Source organism: Camarhynchus parvulus, chromosome 13 (assembly GCF_901933205.1).
Source record: "Camarhynchus parvulus chromosome 13, STF_HiC, whole genome shotgun sequence".
Taxonomy (NCBI): Eukaryota; Metazoa; Chordata; class Aves; order Passeriformes; family Thraupidae; genus Camarhynchus; species Camarhynchus parvulus.
The window spans coordinates 16,410,763-16,435,190 of NC_044583.1; the positions used below are offsets into that span (position 1 = coordinate 16,410,763).

The following is a 24,428-nucleotide window of genomic DNA, read 5'->3' on the forward strand; positions in this document are numbered from 1 at the left end:
GGAATGCCCAGGGGCCAGCAGCACTCCCCAGCATGGTCGCATACCCCCCCCCTAAAACATGATCTGGGGGAGCAAAGAGAGGGTTAAAGCCAGGCTGGGCCCCACTGGGCAAGGGGAGGGGAGAGGAGCAGAGCTGGCTTGGATTCCCTGCCCTGCCCAGGGCTCCCCTTGGGCACTGCAAGGAGCTGTGAGCCCGGGGCCCAGGTGCCACCCTCTGCCCAGCTCCCAGGGACCCTCCCGGGGCTGGGGCACCCCCAGCAGCCCCGCACCCGCTGCCCACCCCAGCAGCAGCCTCAGGATTTGGGGCTGCCCCCGTTCCCATCCCTCCCCTGCCTCTGGGAGCAGCGCTGCCAGCAGGGTGGGAGAACTGTCATAGCTGCGAGCTGACGTGGCTCCGAGGCTTCAGGCAGGGCTTTCCCTGCCAAGTGAGGGGTGGGGAGGGCTCTCGTGTCTTTAGGGAAGGCTTTTTTAGCTGTTTTTATGTCCCCGCGTTGCTCAGTAGTTCGTTGCTCTCCTATTTGGAGCAGTTTGAGGGGAAAGCGAGTCAATAAACAGGGCGAGCACATTCCCCACATGCTGCCATTTCCCCCAGGGATGTGCAGAGCCCTGCCAGTCCCACATATCTGCCTGCCACGAGTTGTCCCCAGCACCTCAGGGACGCAGATCCTCTCCCCTCAGCTCTGCACAGGCTCAGCAATTCCCTGCTCCCCTCTGGGGCCGCTCAGATCAACTGATCACAATTTCAAGCAGCCAGGGATTGCAGGGGACAAGAGCTGCTTCACCTCTGCAAGCAGCTCTCCTCCTCGTGGAGGTGACACGGGGCAGCATTCCAGAGTGCTGAAATGCCAGAGGTGACCCTGAGGACAGCCCTGAGCAGTGTTTACAGCTCAGCTCTCTAAACCCATCCACAGGGGTCACGTCGCTCAGAGCAGCTCCAAGCACTGGCCCAGGAGCTCGGGGGAGAAGGTTCAGGCTCCATTTCTCATGGTTTGATCCTGCAGCTCCAGGAAAGCCACATCCCACCCTGGAGATCCCCTGCACGGGCAAGGGAAGTGCAGTTATCACCTGCTGGGAGACAATGGGGAGCAGGAGCAGGAACTGGGCTGCAGCAAAGCTGGACCTGCTCTGTGCAATCAGCCCAGGGCCAAGGAGCCAGAGAGGGACAAACTGAGGGGACAAACCCGGGCAGGTGTGACAGAGGCACCACTGGAGGAGCATAACCAGGGACCAGGGCTGAAACAGGCAGGTGCAGAGAAATACTTGGGAAGAAGACAACTGAACCATTCCCAAAGCAGGAGAACCAATGCCCACCCATGCAGGTGAATGGGGCAGGAGGGATGGGGCCAGCAGAGCATCAGTGGGACACACCAACACTTGGCTGTTGTTCAATACCTTGAGCCAGAGCACCAGCAGCTTCCTGGGCACTGGGAAACTTCCAAATGTGCATTTTCAACTCCCAAATGTGCATTTTCAACCCCCAAATGTGCATTTTCAACTTCCCAGTGTGCATTTTCAACCCCCAAATGTGCATTTTCAACTTCCCAAATGTGCATTTTCAACCCCCAAATGTGCATTTTCAACTTCCCAAATGTGCATTTTCAACCCCCAAATGTGCATTTTCAACTTCCCAGTGTGCATTTTCAACCCCCAAATGTGCATTTTCAACTTCCCAAATGTGCATTTTCAACTCCCCAAATGTGCATTTTCAACCCCCAAATGTGCATTTTCAACTTCCCAATGTGCATTTTCAACAAGGGCAGAGATGCTGAAGATTAATTCTGGGTGTGACCAGAGCAGCTAAAAAAATAACGAGCTCGTTTCAGCCCCGAAAATGCAATTTAAACAAACAGAGCTGGCACTGTCCCAGATCACCCTGTGAGCACATTTCCTTCAGGAGCAGGGCCAGCCTGGGGACGGCTCTGCCATGGAGGTGACACCAGCAGCTGTGTGAGAGCTGGGAGCACCCACAGCTCCTGCTGCTGCTGCTGCTCGGGGCTCTGTGGGTGTGCAGGGAGCAAACATCCTGTTCCTAATGATTTCCTCTGCACAAGAAACCCAGGGACTTGTAGGGTTTTTGTGCAGAGGAAATTATTGTCCCAGGAAATGCAGGGATTTCCTCAGCCCAGGCAGCTGGGGGGACACAGCGCTCCTGTGCCACATCAAAGCTCCTACAAATCCACCAGCCATGTTTTAGCCTCCAGTCCATTACAACCACCCCAAAAGTCACTGGTGGCTCCATTTCTGAGCTACACAACAGTGACAGCCACAGCCCCAAAATCAGCCCCAGCCAAGGGGCTCAGAACCCCCTGGGCTCAGTCCCAGCTCCAGGGGATGCTCTGGCTGCACACACAGAACAGATTTGGGCAGCTGGGCTGAAAGAGAAAGGAACTGGTTCTCACTACCTGTGAAAACCTTGGTGACAGTTTAAATAAAACACGTGAAACAAAACAAAAACACAGAGCTCTGCATGCAGACACCACAAAACCTTTCCTTTTCAAAAAACCTTTGCAACAGGCAACATTAAACTTAAATTTATAAGAGAAAGTCCATTCAGGTGAAGTGGTGGTCACCTCGATTTTTCCCATGGATCATCTTAACCCTGTGCTCACCACAGCAGGATCTGGAGGCATTTGGGGTCTGGCAGACCAGGAGCAGCCTCTCCTGCCCAGGTACCCAGGTGCCCCCAAGGTGGCACCGAGCCCCAGCTCACTCCTCCCACCCTGGGCAGCACAGCTCCTGCCTCCTGGGCATGTCTGAACGCCTGGAACTTTCTACACGGCTAAAACAAAGAGGAAAACCACACGTACAAAGCTTATCTCGAGAGATAATGTCACCAAACAGTGCCCAGGGGCTGAGGGTGGGACAGCTGCTGGCCCCAGCAGGGTTTGGCTCTTACTCACTCAGAGGGCAGTGCCCACAAACCCTTCCCTGGCAGGCAGGAGGGGACAGGGGGGTGGAAAGCAGAAGCCATCCCTGTGCGGGGGTTTGTTCCCTGTTGGTGCTCTGAATGTCTGTGAACACTCATGGGGTTATGGGGAAATGCTGTGCTGGGTCTGTGCATCCCTGCAGCAATTAAGGAATCTCATGAAGAGCCTCCAGGAGGTCATGGGAAGGGTTCAGACCCCTCTGCCCATCATTTGTGGGGTCGTTGTGTGGGCAGGAGGGGGAGATGGGAGGGTTGGAGCACATGGAGAGAGAGCTGGGGAAGGAAATGCTGCCAGGTTCCCTCCTTGCCACCCATCCCATCTGCTCCACCTTCTCTCACATGGTGGGAGGCTGCAGGGGCTGGGATTGTCCAGGCTGGCTCTGGGGACAGCCCAGATTTTGGGTTTTACCTGCCTTAATAAATTAGTTTTAACTTGGGGGTCCTGTGCAGGATCAGGAGCTGGACTTTGATGATCCTGGTGGGTCCCAGGGCAGGATCAGGACTTTGATGGTCCTGGTGGGTCCCAGGGCAGGGTCAGGACTTTGATGGTCCTGGTGGGTCCCAGGGCAGGGGTCAGGACTTTGATGGTCCTGGTGGGTCCCAGGGCAGGGTCAGGACTTTGATGATCCTGGTGGGTCCCTTCCAGCTCAGGGTATCCTCAGGTGATCCTGTGACACTGTGACAAGACCTGCAGCCCCCAGTGGGCACAGGGCCCTGCCATGGCCCCAGACCCACCCTGCCTGGCCCAGGAACTGAGCACAGCTCCAGCCCTCACCATTTCCTCCCAGGCTGCAGCAGTGGGGCTCTCTGCGTTTGTGTGGAAGCCACAGCATCCTGCTGCCACGGCCACCCCTGCACCCTGCACGTGGCTCTGCCACGTTTCTGGGCCAGCTCTGAGGTGTCCTTGTCACCCACAGTGGAAAGAACCCCCAGCACAGCCTTGTGCTGGCACACAGGGGCTGCAGAGATAACAAAAACCAAATCTGATAAAGGAAACCGTGCTGCACTTGCAGAGAGAGCTGGGGAAGGAAATGTGTCAGGTTCCTTCCTGCACTCATCACACCTGGCCCTCCTTCTCTGCATCCAGAGTGTGGGGATGGCACAAAGCTCCAGGAGCAGGGGGGTTTGGGGCTGGCAGTGCCTGTACCTGTTCTGTGCCCCTCTCACCCAGCAGCACAGCTGCAGCAGCCAGGGCCCCCAGCTCCTCGGGCTCTTTCCCTTCTCCCTTTGCTGTGGTTTTGCTGAATGTGAAGGATTCCTGTCTGCTTTTCCTGTCAGTGGGTGGTGATGCCAGGAAAGCCCTGCTGGGCACCCCTGCGGGCACATCTGGCTCCTTCCTCTCCATGCCAGGGAGCACTGGGGTGTCCCTGGGGTGTCCCTGCAGCGCAGCAGGGCTGGGGCCAGCTGGGACACTCCTTTCCCATGCCCTGCTCCAATGTGGACATCACCCAGGTGGAAATCCCTGCTCCACCTGGTGGGCTCACCCAGAGCCAGGCTGAGCTGCTCCTGCTCTCTGCTGGGGGCTGAAGCACAAAATCCATCCCAAGCCCATTCCTGCAGCCCCACGAGGCCAGAGCAGCGCCAAGACAAAAGGGGACAACACCCAAAGGGCCACTGGGAGCTGCAAAAGCCACCAGCTGCAGCTGCAGCCAGCGCCCAGCAGCCACAGAGAGGGCACAGAACAATCCAGAAGCCACCAAAAGCCTCTTGGCTGCCCCAGAGCAGCACAAATGTCAAAAGCTGGCCTGACATGGCAAGTATGCTGTAGGTGGAAGTGAAATAATTCCCTCTCTGTAAGAGAAGGCTCCAAGCTTGCCAATTTTCCCTCACGGACAAGGACACCATTGAGAGACTTCAAATATAATAAACCTTTTCTGCCCCCCTTTTCTGGACAAAATAACCTACAGAGAAAAATGTTTGAAATCTGAAATGAAAAAAGGCTGTCCCCATAAGGGGTGGGGGGGGGGAAGAAGATGCAGGGCAGGAAACAAGGAACACAAAGTTTAGGGAGTTTCAGAGTAAGAAAACTTTATGGAGGACAAAGTCAATACTCCTGGCGAAGTGCAGGGCTCCCTGCTGCTCTTAAGGAAACTGGGGATGAGTTCTCCACATTTAAATCACTGCAAGATGACAAAATGTTTCCTTGGACTGCCCCCCACAGATGGCAGAACTCTTCCCATCCCGACTGCAATTTTGGCAGCACAAATTGAAACTCCTTTGAGCTCAACCAAATGGTTTTGATGTTGCAAAGAGCTCATTGTGCTGCTTGGAGGGCTGTGAGTGGGATCCCTTTTCTCACCAAGTTATCAGCATTTAGAGGCCACCGAGTTCACTTTGTTGCGGGATGGGAAGCAAAACTCCAAGAATCATTTCAGATATAAATAGCAAAAAGGAAGAAGTTGCTGCTTCAGTGGGAAGATTCCCCAAGTGCCCTGTGTCAGCATCTGAGAGAGATGATGCATCTCAGAGGGCAAAGCTCACTGGGAGGGCTGGAGTTTGACCCAGGACAAGTTTCCTGGTGGCTTTTATGGAGTCAGCAGTTCCAGCACAGCCCCAGAGCCTCACCTGGCCACGAGGACAACGCACTGAAGGGGTGGCAAAGGGCTTGATGAGTTTTCCATTCCTGCCTGGCATCTCCCTAGAAACAACAACCCCTTGTCCTAATCCCCAAATTCCCAGCACAGGGTGCCTGGATCCACCACACAGCCTGAGTGTTGCTGGTTAACAGTTCCAGTGAGGGCTTTGAAGTCAATGGATCACTCCAGGCCACGAGGTCTGCAAAAGGACATCCCTCCCTCCCTCCAAATGACAACTTTCAGGCTATATCTGAAACTGAATAAAGTTTAAACCTGCAAGCTATCCCTCCTTGCTGAAGTTGGGTTTCCAGGCGCTGTCTCCTATCCATAGGGAGTTCATAAATATTCCTGTCTATGCAAACTCTGCTCCTTAGCATTCCCTGGGAGTTCCAGCCAAGTGGGAACGTGGCTTATTGCAATTCAGTCCTAAACAAAGTTTTCAGGTGCTTTGAAAACTGATTTGCCTACAAGGCTTCTTGTCTGCTTTGCTTTTCTCTCCATGAAGCTCCAGCCTCACGTTCCAGCCCTGCACTGGGACTCAGCACCCAGCACTCATTCCCAAGTGCCATTTACCCCCAGGGAAACTTTAGGCAAATCCCTGTCTGTGCCTTCACTCTCAGAGCCAGGATAATGACACCAGGCCTTTTCTAAAGCGTTCCAGGGTGTGCAGATGACAAGGCTGTGCAATCACAAGGAATTATTACAGCCTCAATAACCTCTTCATGCAACGTTATCCTGTGCAAAGGGTGTCAGACAAAGGTTCCTGTTCTCCTGTGGGCTGTCATGTTGGTACCTGCAGGAGCACTCCTGAACTCAGCTGGGCTGTGGCAATTTGCCTGATACAGAAATCATTTTGGGGGTTGCTAAAAATCATTTGTTTCCCTCTGTTTTAAGGGAAACCCCCCAGTTTTACCCAGAATAGGATTTAGGGTCACTTGCCAGGAGGCTGAATGCTGAAGCTCACGTTCACAGCACAGAGGGGCTCATGGAACCTGCTGCCCAGATTTCCAGCAGAAGAAGATTTAGACCTCCAGGCCTTTGGGAATGGCCAGGCAGAGAGAAGGGAAGGAGATGTGACCCAGAGATCTGACCCAAAATATTCTCTCCAGGCCTTTGGGAATGGCCAGGCAGAGAGAAGGGAAGGAGATATCACCAGAGATCTGACCCAAAACATTCCCTCCAGGCCTTTGGGAATGGCCAGGCAGAGAGAAGGGAAGGAGATATCACCCAGAGATCTGACCCAGAGCATCCCAGCTGGCAGAGACACGGCCCCAAAGCTGGAGCAGGAGTGACCACCCACTTCAATTGTGCTGCTCTGAACAGCAAACTGCTGACCCTGGACATGCAGCAAAGCACCAAAAAGCCACAGGGCTGCATCACTTTTTCCACTTCGCAGCTCTGGCCAAGCTGAGGAGCTGCCCCTGGGGACAGGGAGGGGACCCTGCGATGTCCCTGCTGCATTCCCAGGGCCAGGCAATGCCCTGCTGCTATGTGCCCACAGCTGCTCCTCTCCTACCCACCCTGCTCGAGCTCCTGGGGGTGTTTTGCAGTTCTGCCCGAATTCTGGACTGGTAGGAATTTGGAAACCGGTCCAGCCAACCCCACCCCCAGAGCGCTGCTCCCAGCGGGGCTGATCCTGCAGCAGCTCCCCAGCCCCGCGTGTCCCAGGGAGCTGCCAGATCCCGCAGGGATTGGGATTGATGTTCCTGCAGCTGGGGCAAGGGGGAAGGGGAGGGATTGTTGTTCCTCTGGTGAGCTGTTTAGCAGAGTTTGGGATCTCTTTGTTTCCCTGGGCTTTCCCTCGGCCGCGCTCAAGTCCGGCCAGCTCAAACAACAAAGTTCAAGAACTTCTGGGGGAAGTTTGGTACAAAGCTCCAGGAGCAGGAGGCCAAGTAGGAAGGGCTGCGGCTCTGCTGCCAAGTGGAGCTTTAAAGGGACACAAAGAGCCACGGGATTCCTCAGGGACTGAGGGCTGAGCAGCCTGGAGAGCCTTGCTCTGGTCCAGAATTCACACAAACAGATCCCCACAGGCATCCAGCCAAGCTCAGGCTGCTCACCCTGCAAGACACCCCTGCAAGTTGTGATAACCTCCCTCTGCTAAGGAAAGCTGTGGGGAATCTGAGCCTGCTACCAGCTCCCTTTTCTGTTTGTTCCAAAGAAAAGGTATTGCCAGCCTCAGAGGCTGCAGATGCTTTACATAGCCCAGCAGTCGAGTGCATGGGATAATGAACATTTCTTTATGCTACAGGATTTTCAAGAATGCCCAAATCTCCAGTCAACATCCATATCAAAGGGGAGCAATCCCAAAAGTCCCTGGCTGAGCAGGTCAGGGCCTGCCCACAGCAAATGCAAAGGGCTTTTCTAAGGCGAGTACAAAGAGCAGCACGGAGCTGGAGTGTCTGTGCCAGCTGTAGGAGTCTGGACCCACACAGGAGAAACCCTAAGCTGATTAAATGAGCCATTCCCCAAAAGGCCCAGGCAGGCAGGGTTACCTGCACGGAGCAGCAACCCCTGCTTTGATCTCCAGGAAAAGGCTGTTTATTCAAAACCCCCTTTTGCCATGGCAACCGTGGGGCAGGGAGAAGCAGGAAAGGGGGAGACAACTCCCCAGGGCTTCCCTAGAAAAGCTGTCCCACCACCAGCACAGTGCTTCGACACCAAATGATATTTTAATGGGTTTCTGGAGGTTCCCTCAGCACCTCAGGCTCCTGGGTTTGCTGCCATCCTGCTGGGCTGGCTGGGCACAGCCACCAAGCCCTGGGAGCAGAGGTTTCCTGCAGGAAAGGCCAGGTTCTCCACAGCAAACCAAACTCTCCTCCCCTCTGCCTTATCACTGCTCTGGCTGCGGGAGTGGACACTGGGAGCTGCAGAGGGCCTCAGCAGCAGCAGCACATCAAAAGTTCCTCCCTTCCTCTGAGGTCTCAGCCTGGCTTTTTGTTGTTGTTTTGGAAGGGGGAAAAAAAGACTCCCAAACACGCAGCCCTCGAGAGGGACACAAAACACAAGAGCTGTTGTGTTCCTTTCCCATGCTGTAATAATTATCAGTGAAAATTCTGTTCAAAGCAAGCAAACCCCCCTCTCAGCCCCATTGCTAAGCCACAAATAACTTTAAAAAGTCCATTTTAAAAGCTGTGTTCTATTGGATGAGGGGGATTTGCTTCTGTGCTTCCAAGTCCTGCATCACAGTGCAGGAAAAGAGAATTTAAAATGTGTCCCAGCCACAAGGACTCAAACCAAACTCTTTAAAAGAAAGCATGAGAATCTCAGCTTTCATTCGGTGCCCCCATTTCCAGCAGCCAGGATTTATGCAAAAGAACATGAAATGCCATGGGGCTTGTAATAAAAATAAAATAAAATCCTGAAAGCTCCCACCAGGGCAGTTCTGCAGCTTCCCTGGGCTGTTTTCAAGCAGCACAGGATTTCTTGGCCTCTGCCACGAGCAAAGAAAAGGAGGTGGAGGGGGATGGAACGAGATAGGAGCTGCTGGCAGGGCACAGCCTCTCTGCTGAGCATTTGAATGCCGAGAAAGTTCATGCTGGATGCTGTTATCCCACCAGATTTATTCCTGGGAACTCACTGGGGTTCTCCCAACCCTTGCTCACAGTGGGCTTTGCTCCATCCCACACAAGAACTGGGGTTTTCCTCCTCTTACACTTAACACCAACCAGGTATAAAACCCAGAGGAACTCTCTGGTTTGCGCTTTCCTTGCAGTGCCGTGGATTTGTGAGCAGCTGCAGGAGGATGAGCCACTTTCCCCTCGCACAGAAAGGGCTTTTGCTCCATAAATATTTCATTTCATGTCTCCTCCTGGCTGCTGGAGCACAAAGAGGAGCCTGGCAGAGGAATCAGGGGGACCTGACCCAGCTCAGGGTGAGCAGAGGGCTCCTCACACATCTCCCTTGTGAAGCCAAGGAAAGAACAGCCAGAGTGATTTAGGAAGAGCCCCTCTCAGGCTGAGCCTGCCCGTGAATTATTCAAGAGCCAAAGAGCTGCTGCCACCCAGGAGCTTGGGCACATCTGGAGCTGCTCACTTGGAATATTCTCTTTGCATGCTGGGCTGTGAGGAGCAAGGAAGCCACGGAGGGCTCCTGACCAGACAGGCACCCCCAGGGGTTTTATCCAGAGCCACTCTGAGAATCCAGGCACCCACCATGCAAATGATCCAGGAAAATGCTGCTTCAAACAACTGCACAGACAGAAACCAGGATGGGATGTGGGCAGAGCAAGAAAAGCTGCTGTTTATATTTGGATGCAAATTTTCCTCAGCAGCACTGGTCACCAAGCAGAGGAAGGTTTTGACTTCAGGGAAAATCTGGTAGGGACTAAAAGCCTTGCAGAAATAAAACAGCCTGGCTTAATGACTCCCCTCCAAGCCAGGAAAACAGTGGAGCATTAATAAAACCAGCCTGAGCGCTGAAATGCAAATGCTACTCCAAAAATGAAATAAAGAGAAGGAGCCTGCTCCCAGAACAATGCTGGGGCTGCAGGGTGGGTTTGACAGGACCCCAGACCCTGCCCTGGTGGGGAGCCCCAGGCAGGAGGCTCCTGTGGCAGGGTTTAAGTTCAGCAGGTCACCAAGCCCTCCCTGCACAAAGGAACTCTGCAACCCCTTTTCCTCCAGGCAGGAAGGAAGGCAAAGCTTCCCATGGCAGGGAGGGGCTGACATTTCAGAGAGGAGCAGGGCCCACCAGGAGGGTGCAGGGAGGTGAAGCCAGGAGAGGGTGGCAGGTGCAGCAGCCTCATCTCTCACCCCGGCTCAGGCTGTGTTTGCCTTTTTACTTTAGCCCAGATTAATCCTGCTGCACTCGCAACCCATCCAAATCCCAATCCTAGGAGGGATGTTTGTCCTTCCCTTCCTTACAGAGTACATATTTACCTTGTGCTTTCACATACCAGGGCTCAGAATCCATCCAAAATACCAAGGGGACAACTCGGCTCCCTCGAGAGCAGAAACACTCCAGCACTCCAAGCTGGGTGTCCCACAGGGCTCAGGGGGTTCAGCCACGGATTTTTAACAAAGAAAACACTGCTGACAATGCAGAAGGTGCCTGCTGAACCAGCCCAATGAAACATCCCTCTGCTGCACTGCTGGAGCCAGGAGTGAGCCAGGCTGGGATTGGCACCACAGGCAGGGACTGGCAGCTCCAACAGCACAGCTCACACCAGGGCAAGCCCCAGCAGCTGAGATCTCCTCTTTAACTCGATTAAATCTACCCAGGGAGGCCACAGAGGTATCTGAGACATCAAAAAACAGGAAGGAAGAAGCAGCAGAGCTGCTGGACGCAGCCTTTGCCACTCTCCTGACTTCCTGCAGCTCGAGGAGGAGCAGATGAACTGAGGAGATGGGTTTGGAAATGCTCCTGTTCACCTGATTTCCACAATCCTCACCCAGGCACAGAGCTGAGTACCCAAGGTCACTCCCTCAGCCCCTGCATGCCCTGCACAGAGCACAGGAAGGAGGTGCCTCTCACACTCAGCTTCCTCTGCTTTCACCACTCAGAGAGCACAGCAGGCAGGGGAAACGAAAAGCCATATACAAACCTGCTGGGCTAGGGAGAGAGCTGCAGGAACCTGCTGTTCCAGCCCTTGCACCGACCCACTCCACTGCATTTTACGTTCCTGCACCTCCACAACGGAGCTCTTGCTATCAGGTGCCTCTGCATTGCAAGGGCTGAGCCCCAAATCCAGAAAATCACTTGGAAGAGCCACCCTTCCAGCTGGTGTTTCAAAAGAGAGGGGAACCTATTGGTGATGCTTTTTCTACCTTTACAAACCCTTAACAGCGGCGAAAACCACAACTCCGACTTCCCTGTGAAATCCCTTGGCCCTCCCTTGGGTTTTTACCAGCAGCTTTGGTTAGGGGAGAGTTTGGTGATGAGGACAGCAGGGAAAATCCAGGCCCTGAGCTCATGACTCAATTCTGATGCTCGAGCAGCTCCAGACAGGGGTTTGTTCACCACCTCAGCCCGCTCCTCTGAGCAGGGCGAGGCTGTGCCACCCCACCGGGGCAGCCTTACCCAGAGTTTGCCGTCCCAGTAGAAGGCTCCCAGCAGTTTGACGATGTGGGGGTGGTCACAGGTGGCCAGGATCTCAATCTCCACCATGTAATCCTCCAGCTCATCCTCACTCTTGGTCTCGATGACCTTGGCAGCCGCCAGAGCTCCTGTTTCCTTGTTCTTGGCCTGGAAGGAAAAGCCAGGGTGAGTCCAGAGAAAGTGAGGAGCACCACATTCCTGAGCTCTGGAATCTGCTCCCTGGACACCTCCAGGGATGGGCACTCCACCCTGAAGCAGCTTTGGGCTGAGGTTGATTTTTACATTTATCACTGGTAGTCAATATAAAAAGTTGCCCTCTGCTATGTTGAAAACTCCCTTTTTATTTATGTTGATGAAAATCTCCATTTACTGAGTCCATTTATTTTATTTTATGTTGATGGCCAACTGAGCTGTCAGTGTGTGCTCACAGCCCAGCAAGCCAAGCATTAGGACTGAAATTTGCACAGCAACTCAGAAATATCTGCCACAAAATGCTGTAAAATGTAGGAGGCTTTTAACACTGACAGTTCCATGGATGGTTCCTGTAAATTAAAGAGCTGCAATTCCTGCTCAGCTTGGCTGGCCCCAGCCACCACACCAGGGGGAAAACTTGCAGGGGCATTTCTGCTTCCTAAAGCTGCCCACAGAGTGGCTGGAGCCTCCTTCCTCCCTGCAGGCTCCAAAGCCCAAACCACTTCCCATCACAGGGAAACTTTTAGGAAAGGAGATGCAGCCTGTTTTTTGTAGCATGGGGAAAAAAAAAAAAAAGGAAGCAAGGAAACCTCAAAGTGTAGAAGCGCTCTGATGATACCAGAGGTGAATTACTAGAAATCCTGAATATGCAGATAATCCAAGCAAGATCTATCTGAGAGTGCAGCCAGGTGGGGATGGCACTGTGCTGCCAGGGAACAGGGACAGGAGGAGAGGGAACGGCCTCAGGCTGGGCCAGGGCAGGCTCAGGGTGGAATTTCCCCATGGAAAGGGGGCTCAGGCACTGGAACTGCCCAGGGAGGGCTGGATCCCCATCCCTGGAGTGCCCAAGGAAGGGCTGGAGGTGGCACTGGGTGGGGATGGATCTGATGATGTTGAAAGCCTTTTCCAGCCTCAGTGACCGCGTAAAATCCACAGCCCAGACCCACCAGGAGATGTGTCACACGTGGCAGAGGGGGGAGACAGGAGCTGCTGACTCAGGAGCATGCAGACATTCCCAGCAGCTCGCCCACTGCTCCCCAGTGACACCGTGCCACCTCCTCCCCCAGGGGAACAATTCCCACTGTGGATGGAATCCCTGGAGGAGCTGGCCAAGCTCTGCTTGTGACCTTTCTCCCCGCCCTGCAGTTTACATCTCTGTGTTTGGAAAACACTCAGGGGAGCTCACGGGAGGATAAATTGCTGCTGCCAACACCACAAGCCCCTCTGAGCAGCTTCACGCAGCTTGGGTGACACTGTCACCAGGAGCCAAGGGACAGCTGGGCAGGGCAGGAAGGAATGTTGGGCAAATCATTCAGCAGAGGGAGGAACATGAGGGATCTCTGCTGTGTTTTGAAGCGTTGCTGCATTCCAGGAGCTGGCAGGGACAGCCCTGTCCTTGCACAGGGGACAAATCCATTTCCATCTGGGCTCCCTGCCCATGCTCAGGCCAGCAGCTCCTGCTGCTTTCAGGAGAAATTAGGGGGTTTCTTTAGCTCAGCTCGGCTGGGATCTCACCCAGCCACCAGCAGATGCCCTCACACAGAGGGCAGGGCAGGGGGAAACGTGGAAGGAGCACGGGGAGAGGCTCAGCCCTTCCAAACAGGAGCCAGAAGTGCCCCACTGTGTTTGCTCCGCGCTCCCAGAGCTGGGAGAGCTCCAAGCAGGGGAAGTAAATATTGTGAGAAGAGGTGGGGCTTCCCCTGGAGCTTTGCTTCCCCCGGAGGGGCCCTGGCAGCCCAGCCCCTGCAGGATGCTGGGGCCCTGCAGCACCTGGAGAAAGGCAGAGCAGGGAGCTGGGCTGGGGTCAGGGTGTGCACCCCAGAATGCAGACTGGGGCGGGGAGGGAGCACAGCCCAGCCTGGCTCACTGCTGTGGCTGCATCCCTGGGGAGCAGCCGGGGCCCAGCTGGGAGCCCCTGCACCTGCCTGGGGACAGGGGCACCTCTGCATCCCCACCTCGTGTGAGCTGGCCTGAGCAGGGCGGCACAGGGTGCACAGAACCACAGAATTCACAGAATTCACAGAATCACACAGAATTCACACACAGAATTCACAGAATCACACAGAATTCACACACAGAATTCACAGAATCCACACACGGAATCCACAGAATCACACACAGAATTTACAGAATCACACACAGAATTCACAGAATCACACACAGAATTCACAGAATCACACCGAATCCACAGAGAATTCACAGAGAATCACAGAGAGAATTCAAAGAACCACACACACAATCACACACAGAATTCACAGAATCACACAGAGAATTCATAGAATCCCCAGGTTGGAAGAGACTTTCAAGATCATGGAGTCCAACCCAGCCCCAGCACCTCAACCAAACCCTGGCACCCAGTGCCACATCCAGGCTTTGTTAAACACACCCAGGGATGGGGACTCCCTGAACATTCCAGAACTTTATCACCCTTTCTGTAAAACACTTTTTTCCTGATATCCAGCCTGTATTTCCCTTGAATGGTGCTCGCCCACCCTTCCCCATGTCCCTGAGCTGCAAAGGGAACACTGCCCACATCCCACATCCCCCCGGCTGGCACAGGGAGGTCCCAACTTGGGCCCCCCAGAGGAAATGAGAGCAGCATCTCCGAGGCAAAACCAGCTCAGGACGTCAGCCCCAGCACTGTGGAGGCAGCAGGGTGGCACAGGGATGGGTGGGCTAGGGGATGTCACTGCTGCAACCCAGGGCACTTCCCAGGAGGGACCAAAGTGCCCCTCAGGATGGCAGAAGGAGCTGGAGCAGGAAGGAGATCATGGGGTGAGGTTTTGGAGAATGATCTCCCCTGGAGTGCAGAGCAGACACTGGTGACCCCACTCAGAACCTTGGGAGGACCAACACTGGGACAGGCTGGACAGTCCATGGCCCCTCAGGGCCCAGATTCCAGCTTCCTAGCACACAAGGCAGAGGGAGATGCCCAGTGGCTGGCACGGGCAATCCTGAACTGAGCCCAGCAGGTCACCCTGGGCACCATGAAAACTTGGAGTTCCAAGGATCTTCTGCTCCTTTCTCTCCATCTGCTCATCCCCCAGCCCTGCAAAACCCCCAAAACTGTTGGATGCCAGTTCCATCTTTAGCTCCTCCACTCCTGGACCTTTCAATCCCACGGATAATTTGTCCTTGGGGTGCTAATTAGCACCAAAAATAAAAAAAACAAATTCCAAGCAGAGAGCTGCCAGCACGGTGCCCAGGAGGTGCTGCTGAGCTCCAGGGGGTTCATTACAGTGATTTCAGCCCCAAAACCCCCTCGTGGCCACCAGGAGCCCCTGAGCAAGTGCACAGTGACAGGTGAGTGCAGGAGCAGGGCTGGAATGTGCATTCCACAAATGTCACATAAAAGTTACTCAGTAAACTGAGAGAGAGCAGAGAGCCACACAGGAGCAGGAAACAGGGGAAAGGAGCTCCCTGCAGAGCCCTGGGGCAAAGGGGGTGCTGGCCCAACCCTGGGAATGCCAGGAGACAGGGGATGAGCAGGATTGCCCAGCAGAGGGAAAGCACTGCTGGCTTTGGGTGGATCTGAGGGGTGAGCGGGCGCCTGCCCAGGTGACAGAAGTGGCTCTTTGGCCTCTGCCTGTGACTCACCCCGCAGCTATTGTGAAATCGCAGCGTGACAAACACCAGAACTATTTTAAGCCCTGAAAGAACCCATTAGGGGAAGGCTGGAGGGTTCAGCACGGCCAGTTTCTAGGTGAGGCAGAGGAAACCCTCCCTGAACTCTCACTGGCACAAAAAGGGGAGCTGAGAGCCCCCCAAGGGCTTCATTCACACAGAATCACAGAATTTCTAGGTTGGAAGAGACCTTTAAGATCATCGAGTCCAACCCATCTTCTAACACCTCAACTAGATCATGGCACCGAGTGCCAGATCCAGTCTTTTTTTAAACACATCGAGGGATGGTGACTCCACCACCTCCCTGGGTAGATGATTCCAGTATTTGACCACTCTTTCTGTGAAACACTTCCTCCTTAGTTCCAGCCTGTACCTCCCTTGGCGCAGCTTGAGGCTGTGTCCTCTTGTTCTGTCTGTTGTTGCCTGGAGAAAGAGACCAACCCCAGCTCAGCACAGCCGCCCTTCAGGGAGCTGCAGAGAGTGACAAGGTCACCTCTGAGTCTCCTTTTCTCCAGGCTGAACAACCCCAGCTCCCTCAGTCGTTCTTCACACGGCTTGTGTTCCAAGCCCCTCACCAGCCTCGTTGCTCTTCTTTGGACATTCAGCTCCTCTGCAGCCCCCAGGCCACGGGGCCATCCTCCACAGGCTGCCATGCCACCATATCTCTGTGCCAGCTCCTCTTGCCCTCCTTGTCCCCATGCCAGGAGAGCTGACGCTGCAGGTGCCACCAGCACAGAGCCCCAGGAGGAGCCTGGAGGAACCAGGGCTGCTCAGCTGGGGGGTGATAGCAGGGCCTGCCCCACCCCACTCCTGCAATGTGCCACAGCCCCCTCACGTGATTCCCAGGGATTACATCATGGTTAATTGCCTCCTGATTAATTGGCTCCTGATGAACCTGGCCCGAGCTCCCTGCATCGATAAACAAACACAGAACGGCCAAGCTCGAGTCAGTGCTCGTGCTGCTGTCACAAAATCAATGGGAGCTGGGATGGAGACAGGCTGGGAAAGTTGGGGCTGCTCTACCTGGAGGAGTGAAGCTTTGGGGTGACCTCATGGGGCCTTCCAGTCCTGAAGGGCACAAAAAAAAAAAAAAAAATAGAGGGACTGCTCCTCAGGAATGGGAGTGACAGGACACAGGGAATGGCCTCACACTGCCAGGGCAGGGATGGGTGGGATTTTGGGCAGGAATTGTTCCCTGGCAGGGTGTCAGGCCCTGGCACAGGTGCCCAGAGCAGCTGGGGCTGCCCCTGGATCCCTGGCAGTGCCCAAGGCCAGGCTGGACAGGGCTGGGAGCACCTGGGACAGTGGGAGGTGTCCCTGCCACGGCAGGGCTGCAATGAGATGAGCTTTAAGGTCCCTTCCATCCCAAACCATTCCATGGCTTCCAAGCCTATCAGGCCCCCTGGAGCCATAAATGAATCCTATCTGGGGCTTTGTCTGAAACTCTGGATTCAGGCCCTGGGGCCACCAAAGAGCAGCTGGTGAGCCCTGGCCAGGGGACAGCAGCACAGCCCCAGCACTGCTGCTCTGGCAGCTGAGGCAACATTTCAGCAAGAGGGAAGGGGAAGTGGCTGATGAAACACCCCAAAAACCGTTAAAAAAAAAAACACATTAAAAAGCAGAAATGCCTTCCTTTGGTTACACAAGCTCAGGGCAGGAAAGCGGCCCCACCAGAGAGCTCAGCCACAGCCACGGCCCCTGGGTAGCTCTGCCAAACAAAAGTGTGACCAAAGCTCAGCACAAACACCTCTCCTGGCCCTCAAAGCTCAGCAAAGGGGGGCAGAGATGAGAAGCCCAGAGAGCAGCAGAGCTGCACGTGATGCTCCAGAGCGTGCACCCAAAGAGCCACAGGGGCACACGGAGGGGGCTGGGGCTGCTGGAACCACCCACAGAAACCAGGCACAGCTCCTGGGCCATGCAAATCAACAGGCAAGGTTTGAGGAGAGGGAAGTTCCACCTCAACCCAGCATCTTCAGCCTAAAATAGAAAAAGTGACAATGCCCAACTTTGCTCTTAATTTATTGTAATGACAATGAATGGATTTACAGCATGGATAAAAGGTTCCGATTGCAGTGGTTCTGCAATATGTGTAATGTATTTGTTGTTCATTAGAACAAATTAGTAAACATTATTTATCAAATGCTTCCAGCTGCACCTACAACCTTCTGTGCATCAAAAAGGAATTTCCAGTTTTTCCCTTCCATCCAAATGTCATAAACATAATTAATCATTCAGCAGCTGACCCCTCGTTTCTCAAATCAAAGTGAATTTTCTCATGCCTGACAGTTGAGAGCACCAAGCATCCTTCAGATCACCTGTCCTGGGAGAGCACTGTGCTCCAAGGGAGCACTCCTGGCCCTGTCTGCATTCAGACAACGCCACAACATTGGGAAAATAATTAAAAAATAGAGGGGGAAAAAGTCTTTCAGCCAGTTCTGAGTTTCCTAGCAACTCCCTGCTACAAGCTCGGTGCCCAGAGGAGCAGGGGCTGGATGGCTGAGACACCACAGAGCCAGGGAAGGGGTTTGGGCTGGCTCTGGCTCCAGCCCCTCTCACTGGGCTGGAAAGCACCAGCTCAGCAGGGCCCTGGCAGGGCAATAAAACACTCAGCTCTTGCCTGTGTGAGCTGCCAGGGTGGCCCAGCACTGCTGGCACTGCCCTTGGCAGAAGGAATACAGGGCAGGAGCAGCAGATCCAGCTGTGGGGAGAACCCAGAGCAGCTGCTGGGCACAGCCTCCTCCTTCTCTGCCTCTCCCACCTCCCCAGACACCACAGAGAGCGAATCAAGACAGGAGCCCTGGGGACGGGAGGTGAGAAATGCCAGCAAGGTTGTTGCAGACAACTTTTATGGAAAATCCTTTCCTTAGGATTTTCCCTCCTTAGAAGCTGAGAGGCCTCAGGAACAAAATATAAACAATGATTATCTGCTGCTGTGGAATGCAACAGGTGCATCTGTGATTGGTGTCATGTGGTTGTTTGTAATTAATGGCCAATCACAGCCCAGCTGGCTCGGACACAAAGCCTGAGCCACAAACTTTTGTTATCATTCTTTGCTATTCTATCCTTAGCCAGCCTTCTGATGAAATCCTTTCTTCTATTCTTTTAGTATAGTTTTAATGTAATATATATCATAAAATAATAAATCAGCCTTCTGAACCATGGAGCCAGATCCTCGTCTCGTCCCTCATCCTGGAACCCCTGTGAACACGGTCACACAAGGTCCCTGTGCTGCCTGGAAGGGAGGTGGCACTGAGGGGCTTCTCCCCAGCCAGGAGAGAAGCAGAGAGCGCAGCTGCAGCAGGAGCAGAGCCACGGCCGTGCTCTGTGCCAGGGACACGCTGCCCCTTCCAGCCCCTGGCCCTGGGGAGCTGCCCCCTCCTTTCCCACGGGAGCAGAGCGTGCCCTGGCTCTCCTGCTCCATCTCTGCTCCCTCTGCATTCAGGCTGGGCCAGGCTGGCAGTGCCAGGGGATGGGCACACAGCACAGCCACCCCCAGAGCCCCTGGGGACCACCTGAGAACCCCACATTTACAGCAGCACCCCATGGACAGAAAAAGAACCTTTTCTCCAGGGAAGCTGGATTCTCAAGAGACAAAATATTCACAAAATCAGGGAGGAGTTTTTCTGGGCAGCAATTGCCACGTGCTGGGGGTGAAAGGCTCATCTGAGCTCTCCACAGCTCTCATGGCAGCAGCACTGCCAGGAGCTGGGCTGTGCCACTGAAGTCATTGCCCAAATATTTAGGCCATGGAGAGCTGTCCCTGTCCCCTGTCACACAGAGGCAGCCACAGAGCACAGGGCTGCAGCAGGGACAGAGCATCCCACGTTTCCATCAGCTCAAAGTGAAAATCAAGTTTAAAGTTCAGCCAGGTTTAACATTGTTAAACCTTCCCATTCCTCCTTCCCAAGCAAAAAGATTTTAAGGAAACCCTTCAGCAGTTCTAAAGGACAAGACCATGATCTGATCTTACATTTTTTTGTGGCCAATCAGCTCAATCTTCCCCTGTTTCTGTTTTCCTTCCCTTTTCTTTTTCAAAGTTAACTCGGCCGATTAACATCTCTGCGACACCCTTTCCAGGAATTAAAGTGTAGAATCACAGAACGATTTGGGCAGGAAAAGACCTTAAAGCTCATTTTGTTGCCATGGGCAGGGACACCTTCCACTATCCCAGGTGGCTGCAAGCCCCATCCAAGTGTCCCTTGGGCACTTCCAGGGATCCAGGGGCAGCCACAGTTTCTCTGGGAGCAATCCCTTCCCCAAATCCTTCCTAACCCTGCTCCCTTATGGATGAAACCAAGAGCTGAGCCTGGATCCCCTGCGCCAACCGCGAGTGGTGCAGCCTGGGGCGATGAGCAGGGGGGTCTGTGGTGCCAGGGCCACCCTGGTGCCCACAAACAGCCCCAGGCTGCTGCTGCAGGCAGCTGCACAACCCAACAATCAGCCTCTCATGACCCCCTTTTCAAAGGCACATTTCCAGCCCGCAGCATGCGCAGCACCGATAGCAGCACAGCACATCAGATCACCCAAAATTCGCCTTTTCCAGCGTGCCTGGGAGGGGAGAGGAGAAGCAGGGCACAAAAGAGGCGCTGCTGAGTGGGGATGGAGCTGCGTGCAGGCGATTTGCAGGGATGCAGTGAATAACCCCCCAGGCCAGCCTGTCCCCACCCTGCCTTATCAGAGCCACTGTCCCCATCGGCAGCGCTGGGCAGGGCAGATAGCGCTGCACAGGAGCACCAAAACAATCCCCGGGAGAAAGGCAGGGGGCTCTGGCACCAAAACAATCCCTGGGAGAAAGGCAGGGGGCTCTGGCACCAAAACAATCCCTGGGAGAAAGGCAGGGGGCTCTGGCCCCAAAACAATCCCCAGAGGAAAGGCAGGGGGCTCTGGCCATGCCCCAGCAGCCAGAGCTCTCCATGCCCACACGGGCATCCCCTCCTGGGGCATTAACATGGGATTATCCCCTCCTGGGGCATTAACATGGGATTATCCCCTCCTGGGGCATTAACATGGGATTATCCCCTCCTGGGGCATTAACACGGGATTATCCCCTCCTGGGGCATTAACACGGCAGGGAACGCTCGGTTTGCAGGGCGACAGGAGGTGCAGGGGCTCCTGCACCGCTGGTTTCATCCTGAGCATCTTCCCTGAGAGGCCAGGGATTGCCACTGCCACTTGTGCCTCCAAACGCTGCCAGCTCTGAAGTGGCAGCACAGATCCCCTGGGTTTCTGGGTGCTATCTCAGGTGTTTTTCCAGGAGAATAACTCTGCTTTTTGCTTTTTTCTCTTTTCTTTTCTGAAGTGGCAGCACAGACCCTCTGGGTTTATAAGCAGTATTTTAGGTGCCTTTCCAGGAAAGTAACTCTGCTTTTCCTCTAAGGTAGCTTGGGAAGGGTCTGAGTGAGGAACTTTACAGACCCCAACCCTGGGTGGGCTGGAGCCTTCCCAGGCTGGCACCCACTGACCACAGCTCCCGACTGCTGGGTTTGGGATCATCCATTTAACGAGCTTTGGCTGAGGTGGTGACAAAGCTTGGTCACCTTTGGGCTGCCACCCTGTCCTCAGTGCACCTCTGGCCTTGCCAAGGCCACGGCATTCACAGAATAAGAGCTAGAAAGAAACATTTCCTCCCCACCCCCTCCTGTTTTTCAGCTTCATTACCCTCTGTTCAACTGGTTCCTCATGCAGGCAGATCCTCTTTTGCTGCAAAAAGACTTTCTATAAAAACAGGGAAATCCCAGGGCCAGTTTCTGCTGGCCGCAGGTTTTTTAGGTCTGCCTTGTAGGACCCAGACTCCACTATAAAATTCATTCTTTTTAATTAATGTGTATTTAAATGAAGCCTGTCCTACTTTTGGAAACACTGTGAGAAGCCAGCTCAGCTTTGTCTGAGCTCCAGACAGGATTCCACAGGGCAGGAATACCCCAAATCCCCAAACCCTCCTTCCTCCCGCTCACACCCAGCCTCATAAAACCAAATCCTCCCAAACCCAGCCCGTGTTTCCATCTCTCCACACCTCAGCTCCTGCCAGGTCTGAGTGCCCAGAGAACAAAGCCCTGCTCAGACCTTTCCAAGGGGACACAGCAGATGGCACACGGGGCAGGATGCAGCACAGGATTCCGTCACCTCCCCACGCTTCCGGGCGTGGAAAAGGGCTGGAAAACGGGCAGGAATTCACTCCAACATCCTGAAAACCTCAGGGCCCTGCAGACACTCAGCCTCGCTCCAGGCAGTGCCTTTAGTGGGAAAATTAAATTGATTTTAAGGTCAAGAGAATGATTCAAGTTGTTCACTGAATTTTGGGCGCCTCCGCTCTGCTGGAGCACAGGGCGGTTATTGAGCTGCTGGGTTATTCTGCAGGTTTTTGCCGGGTTATTCTGCAGGTTTTTGCCGGGTTATTCAGCTGCTTTTTTGGCAGCTGAGCAGCACAAGAGGACAAACCCCTTCTTTCACATCCCACCTTACACTCATCCCCACCCCAGATATAAAAAGGCAAAAGGAGACACCAACAAAAAAATCTTTAGGTGAAAGAAAATGCGTCTCTGGTTATTAATCCTAAAATAAGGATTAATAAGGATTGTTAATCATTATAAAATAAGGATTTATGATCCTAAAATAAGGATTTATAGCACAGCACCCCCAAATAATTTGGGGTTCTTAAATGAACAAACTCTTGGATGAGAATTCAAAATCCAGCCATGACCTTTTGCCAGATGGAATGGAGAACAGGTGGAGAAGAGATCAAAGCAATGCAGAAGTGAAATGTTGCTAAATACAATAAAGTAACCCATTGATTTCTGGCACGATGTTAAACCTCACCCTGCCTTACAGGGTTAAAACTCCACAAAAGCAAAAATTTGCCTGAATATTCCAGAAGGTTTACAAGTTCTGGTTGTAAACACATGGTGTCCACTGGGACATTTTCATTCTCATTTGTGTCAAAATGGGGATGAAAGGAGCTGGAGATGAGCTGTTATTGCCCGACAGGCTGACATTCTTCACCTCCAGTAATAAAGTTACTGTGACAATGGTTTTCTTGTGAGGCTGGGCTTAATAACTGAGGCATTCTGATACAAGAGGCTAAAAACCAAACCAGCCACCTCTAAAGTAGCTTTATTCTCTAAGTCACCTACTTTGGGTACATCATACATGCTTTAAATAGAAAGCATTTAAATAATTATTTAAGTTTTCCTTTCTCTCGGAGGCCACTGAGGTTATTTTACACTGTTTACCTGGTTCCTGTCACTGTTTGAGAAACTTGAGCAAATAAAAGCACGGAATCATCCAGGAGTGAGTGTTGCTACACACAAACGTGTCTCCAATGCACCTCACAGAGCAGAATGGCAACAGAATTTCTACTGATGCTGCTTTCAGAAGGATAAATGGAGAAGGGATTTAAATATGATTTTTAGGAATTGTGTTTTGTTAGAAGATAGGGTCCTCCACTAAAAGGTTTCACTCAATGGGTATTTAGCACTCAGTTTTTTCAGAGTTTCTGTCAAATACCGTGACAGAGATGAGAAATAAACACCAAATCCCCCTGTCCTGACCGGCAGTCACCCGCCTCCCTTCCTGCCCTGTTTATTTCTCATTTTCTCAAAGGCAATACCTTCTCAGGCGATCTAACGAGGCCATCAAGCCCCAGCTGCCCCAGAGGCAATTCCCACCCCCATTCCGAGCGGCTCCTGTCACACAGGTGTGTCCGGGATCCTGCACCCCAAACCCATCCCGTGCTGGACACGGGACAGCCCCGAGCAGGGACAGCCGCTGCTTTGGAGAGCAAAGTCCTTTGGTCCTTCAAATCCCCGTCCCTAAAGCCCGAGGTTAAATATTCACAGCACGGAGCCGGCTCCTCTTGGCCCTCCCGAGTTTTTCCTGCCGGCAGCAACGGCGGGGACACAAATCCCCTGTCACCCCCGGGGACTCGGAAAACTTGGAGACAGCCCTGGAAGCGCCGACTTCCAAGAAAGCTCCCTCCATTCATTCACTGCACCGGCGGGCTTGGCAAGGGAGCGCCGGCGGCTGCTCACAAAAGCATCGCTCTGAAAAGGGGCGATTCGGGGCCACAAAAAAACCCAAAAAAAACCCCCAAAAACCCCCAAAAACAAACAAACAACAAAAAAAAAAAAAAAAAAAAAAAAAAAAAGCAAAAAAAACCCACCCCAAGCAAACAAACAAAAAACCAACAAAAAACCAACCAACAAACAAACAACAACAACAACAACAACAAAAACAAACAAAACCCACAAAAAATAAATTTTAAAAAAAGTTTAAAAAAGCAAGGAAGAAAAAAAGCAGGAAGTTTTCCCCCTTCCTTCCCGGAGCGCTGCGATCCCAGCCCAGCTCAGCCGTGCCCGTCCGGCCCATCCCGGCTAACGGGATGCGGAGCCGGCCCCGCGGCGCCGGAGCCGCTCCCGGAGCCCTCGGAGCACCCACCTTGTAGACTTTGCCGAAGGCTCCATCTCCCAGCTCGCCCACCACCTCCCACACCTCGCCGGGGTCCAGGTCGCGGCGGACGTGCTCGTATTCCTTGGAGCGGCGCTTCTCGAAGGCGGAGAGGCGCAGGATGCGGCGGAAATTGGCGAAAGCCATGCCGGAGCCGCCGGCCCGGCAGGACGGAGCCGCTCGCTGCGCGCCCGGGGAGCGGCGAGGCGGGACCGGCACCGGGGCCGCCTCCAGCCGCGCACATGGAGCCGGAGCCGCTCCACCTGCTGGGCTGGGCTGGGCTGGGCTGCCCGGGACGGAGCCATTGGCCGCCCGAGCCCTCCGCCCGCCCGGCCGGCACCGCCCCGCGCGGCCCGGCTCGGCCCGGGTATGGCACGGCACAGACAGGGCACGGCCCAGACACGGCACCGCCCCGCACGGCCCGGCTCGGCCCGGGTATGGCACGGCACAGACAGGGCACGGCCCAGACACGGCACCGCCCCGCACGGCCCGGCTCGGCCCGGGTATGGCACGGCACAGACCGGGCACGGCCCAGACACGGCACCGCCCCGCACGGCCCGGCTCGGCCCGGGTATGGCACGGCACAGACCGGGCACGGCCCAGACACGGCACCGCCCCGCACAGCCCGGCTC

At 54.1% G+C, this 24,428-nt stretch overlaps 1 protein-coding gene across 1 annotated transcript; it reads right to left on the bottom strand.

The window, feature by feature from the left end:
• Positions 1 to 51: 51 nt before the first annotated feature.
• Positions 52 to 23,999, bottom strand: LOC115908858 (serine/threonine-protein kinase 10-like). The gene is made up of 3 exons (XM_030957718.1): positions 23,788 to 23,999; positions 11,521 to 11,685; positions 52 to 63 (listed from the first exon to the last, which is right to left on the bottom strand). Exons 1-3 carry the CDS (start codon positions 23,941 to 23,943, stop codon positions 52 to 54), a joined length of 333 nt encoding a protein of 110 aa, XP_030813578.1. The 5' UTR covers positions 23,944 to 23,999.
• Between the last annotated feature and the right edge of the window lie 429 nt (positions 24,000 to 24,428).

Coding starts and splice junctions, on each gene's coding strand:
- LOC115908858 (XM_030957718.1), bottom strand. CDS start 23,943: ATGGCTTTCGCCAATTTCCGCCGCATCCTGCGCCTCTCCGCCTTCGAG. Junction 11,686..23,787: donor CCTTCGGCAAAGTCTACAAG/GTGGGTGCTCCG, acceptor TTTTCCTTCCAG/GCCAAGAACAAGGAAACAGG.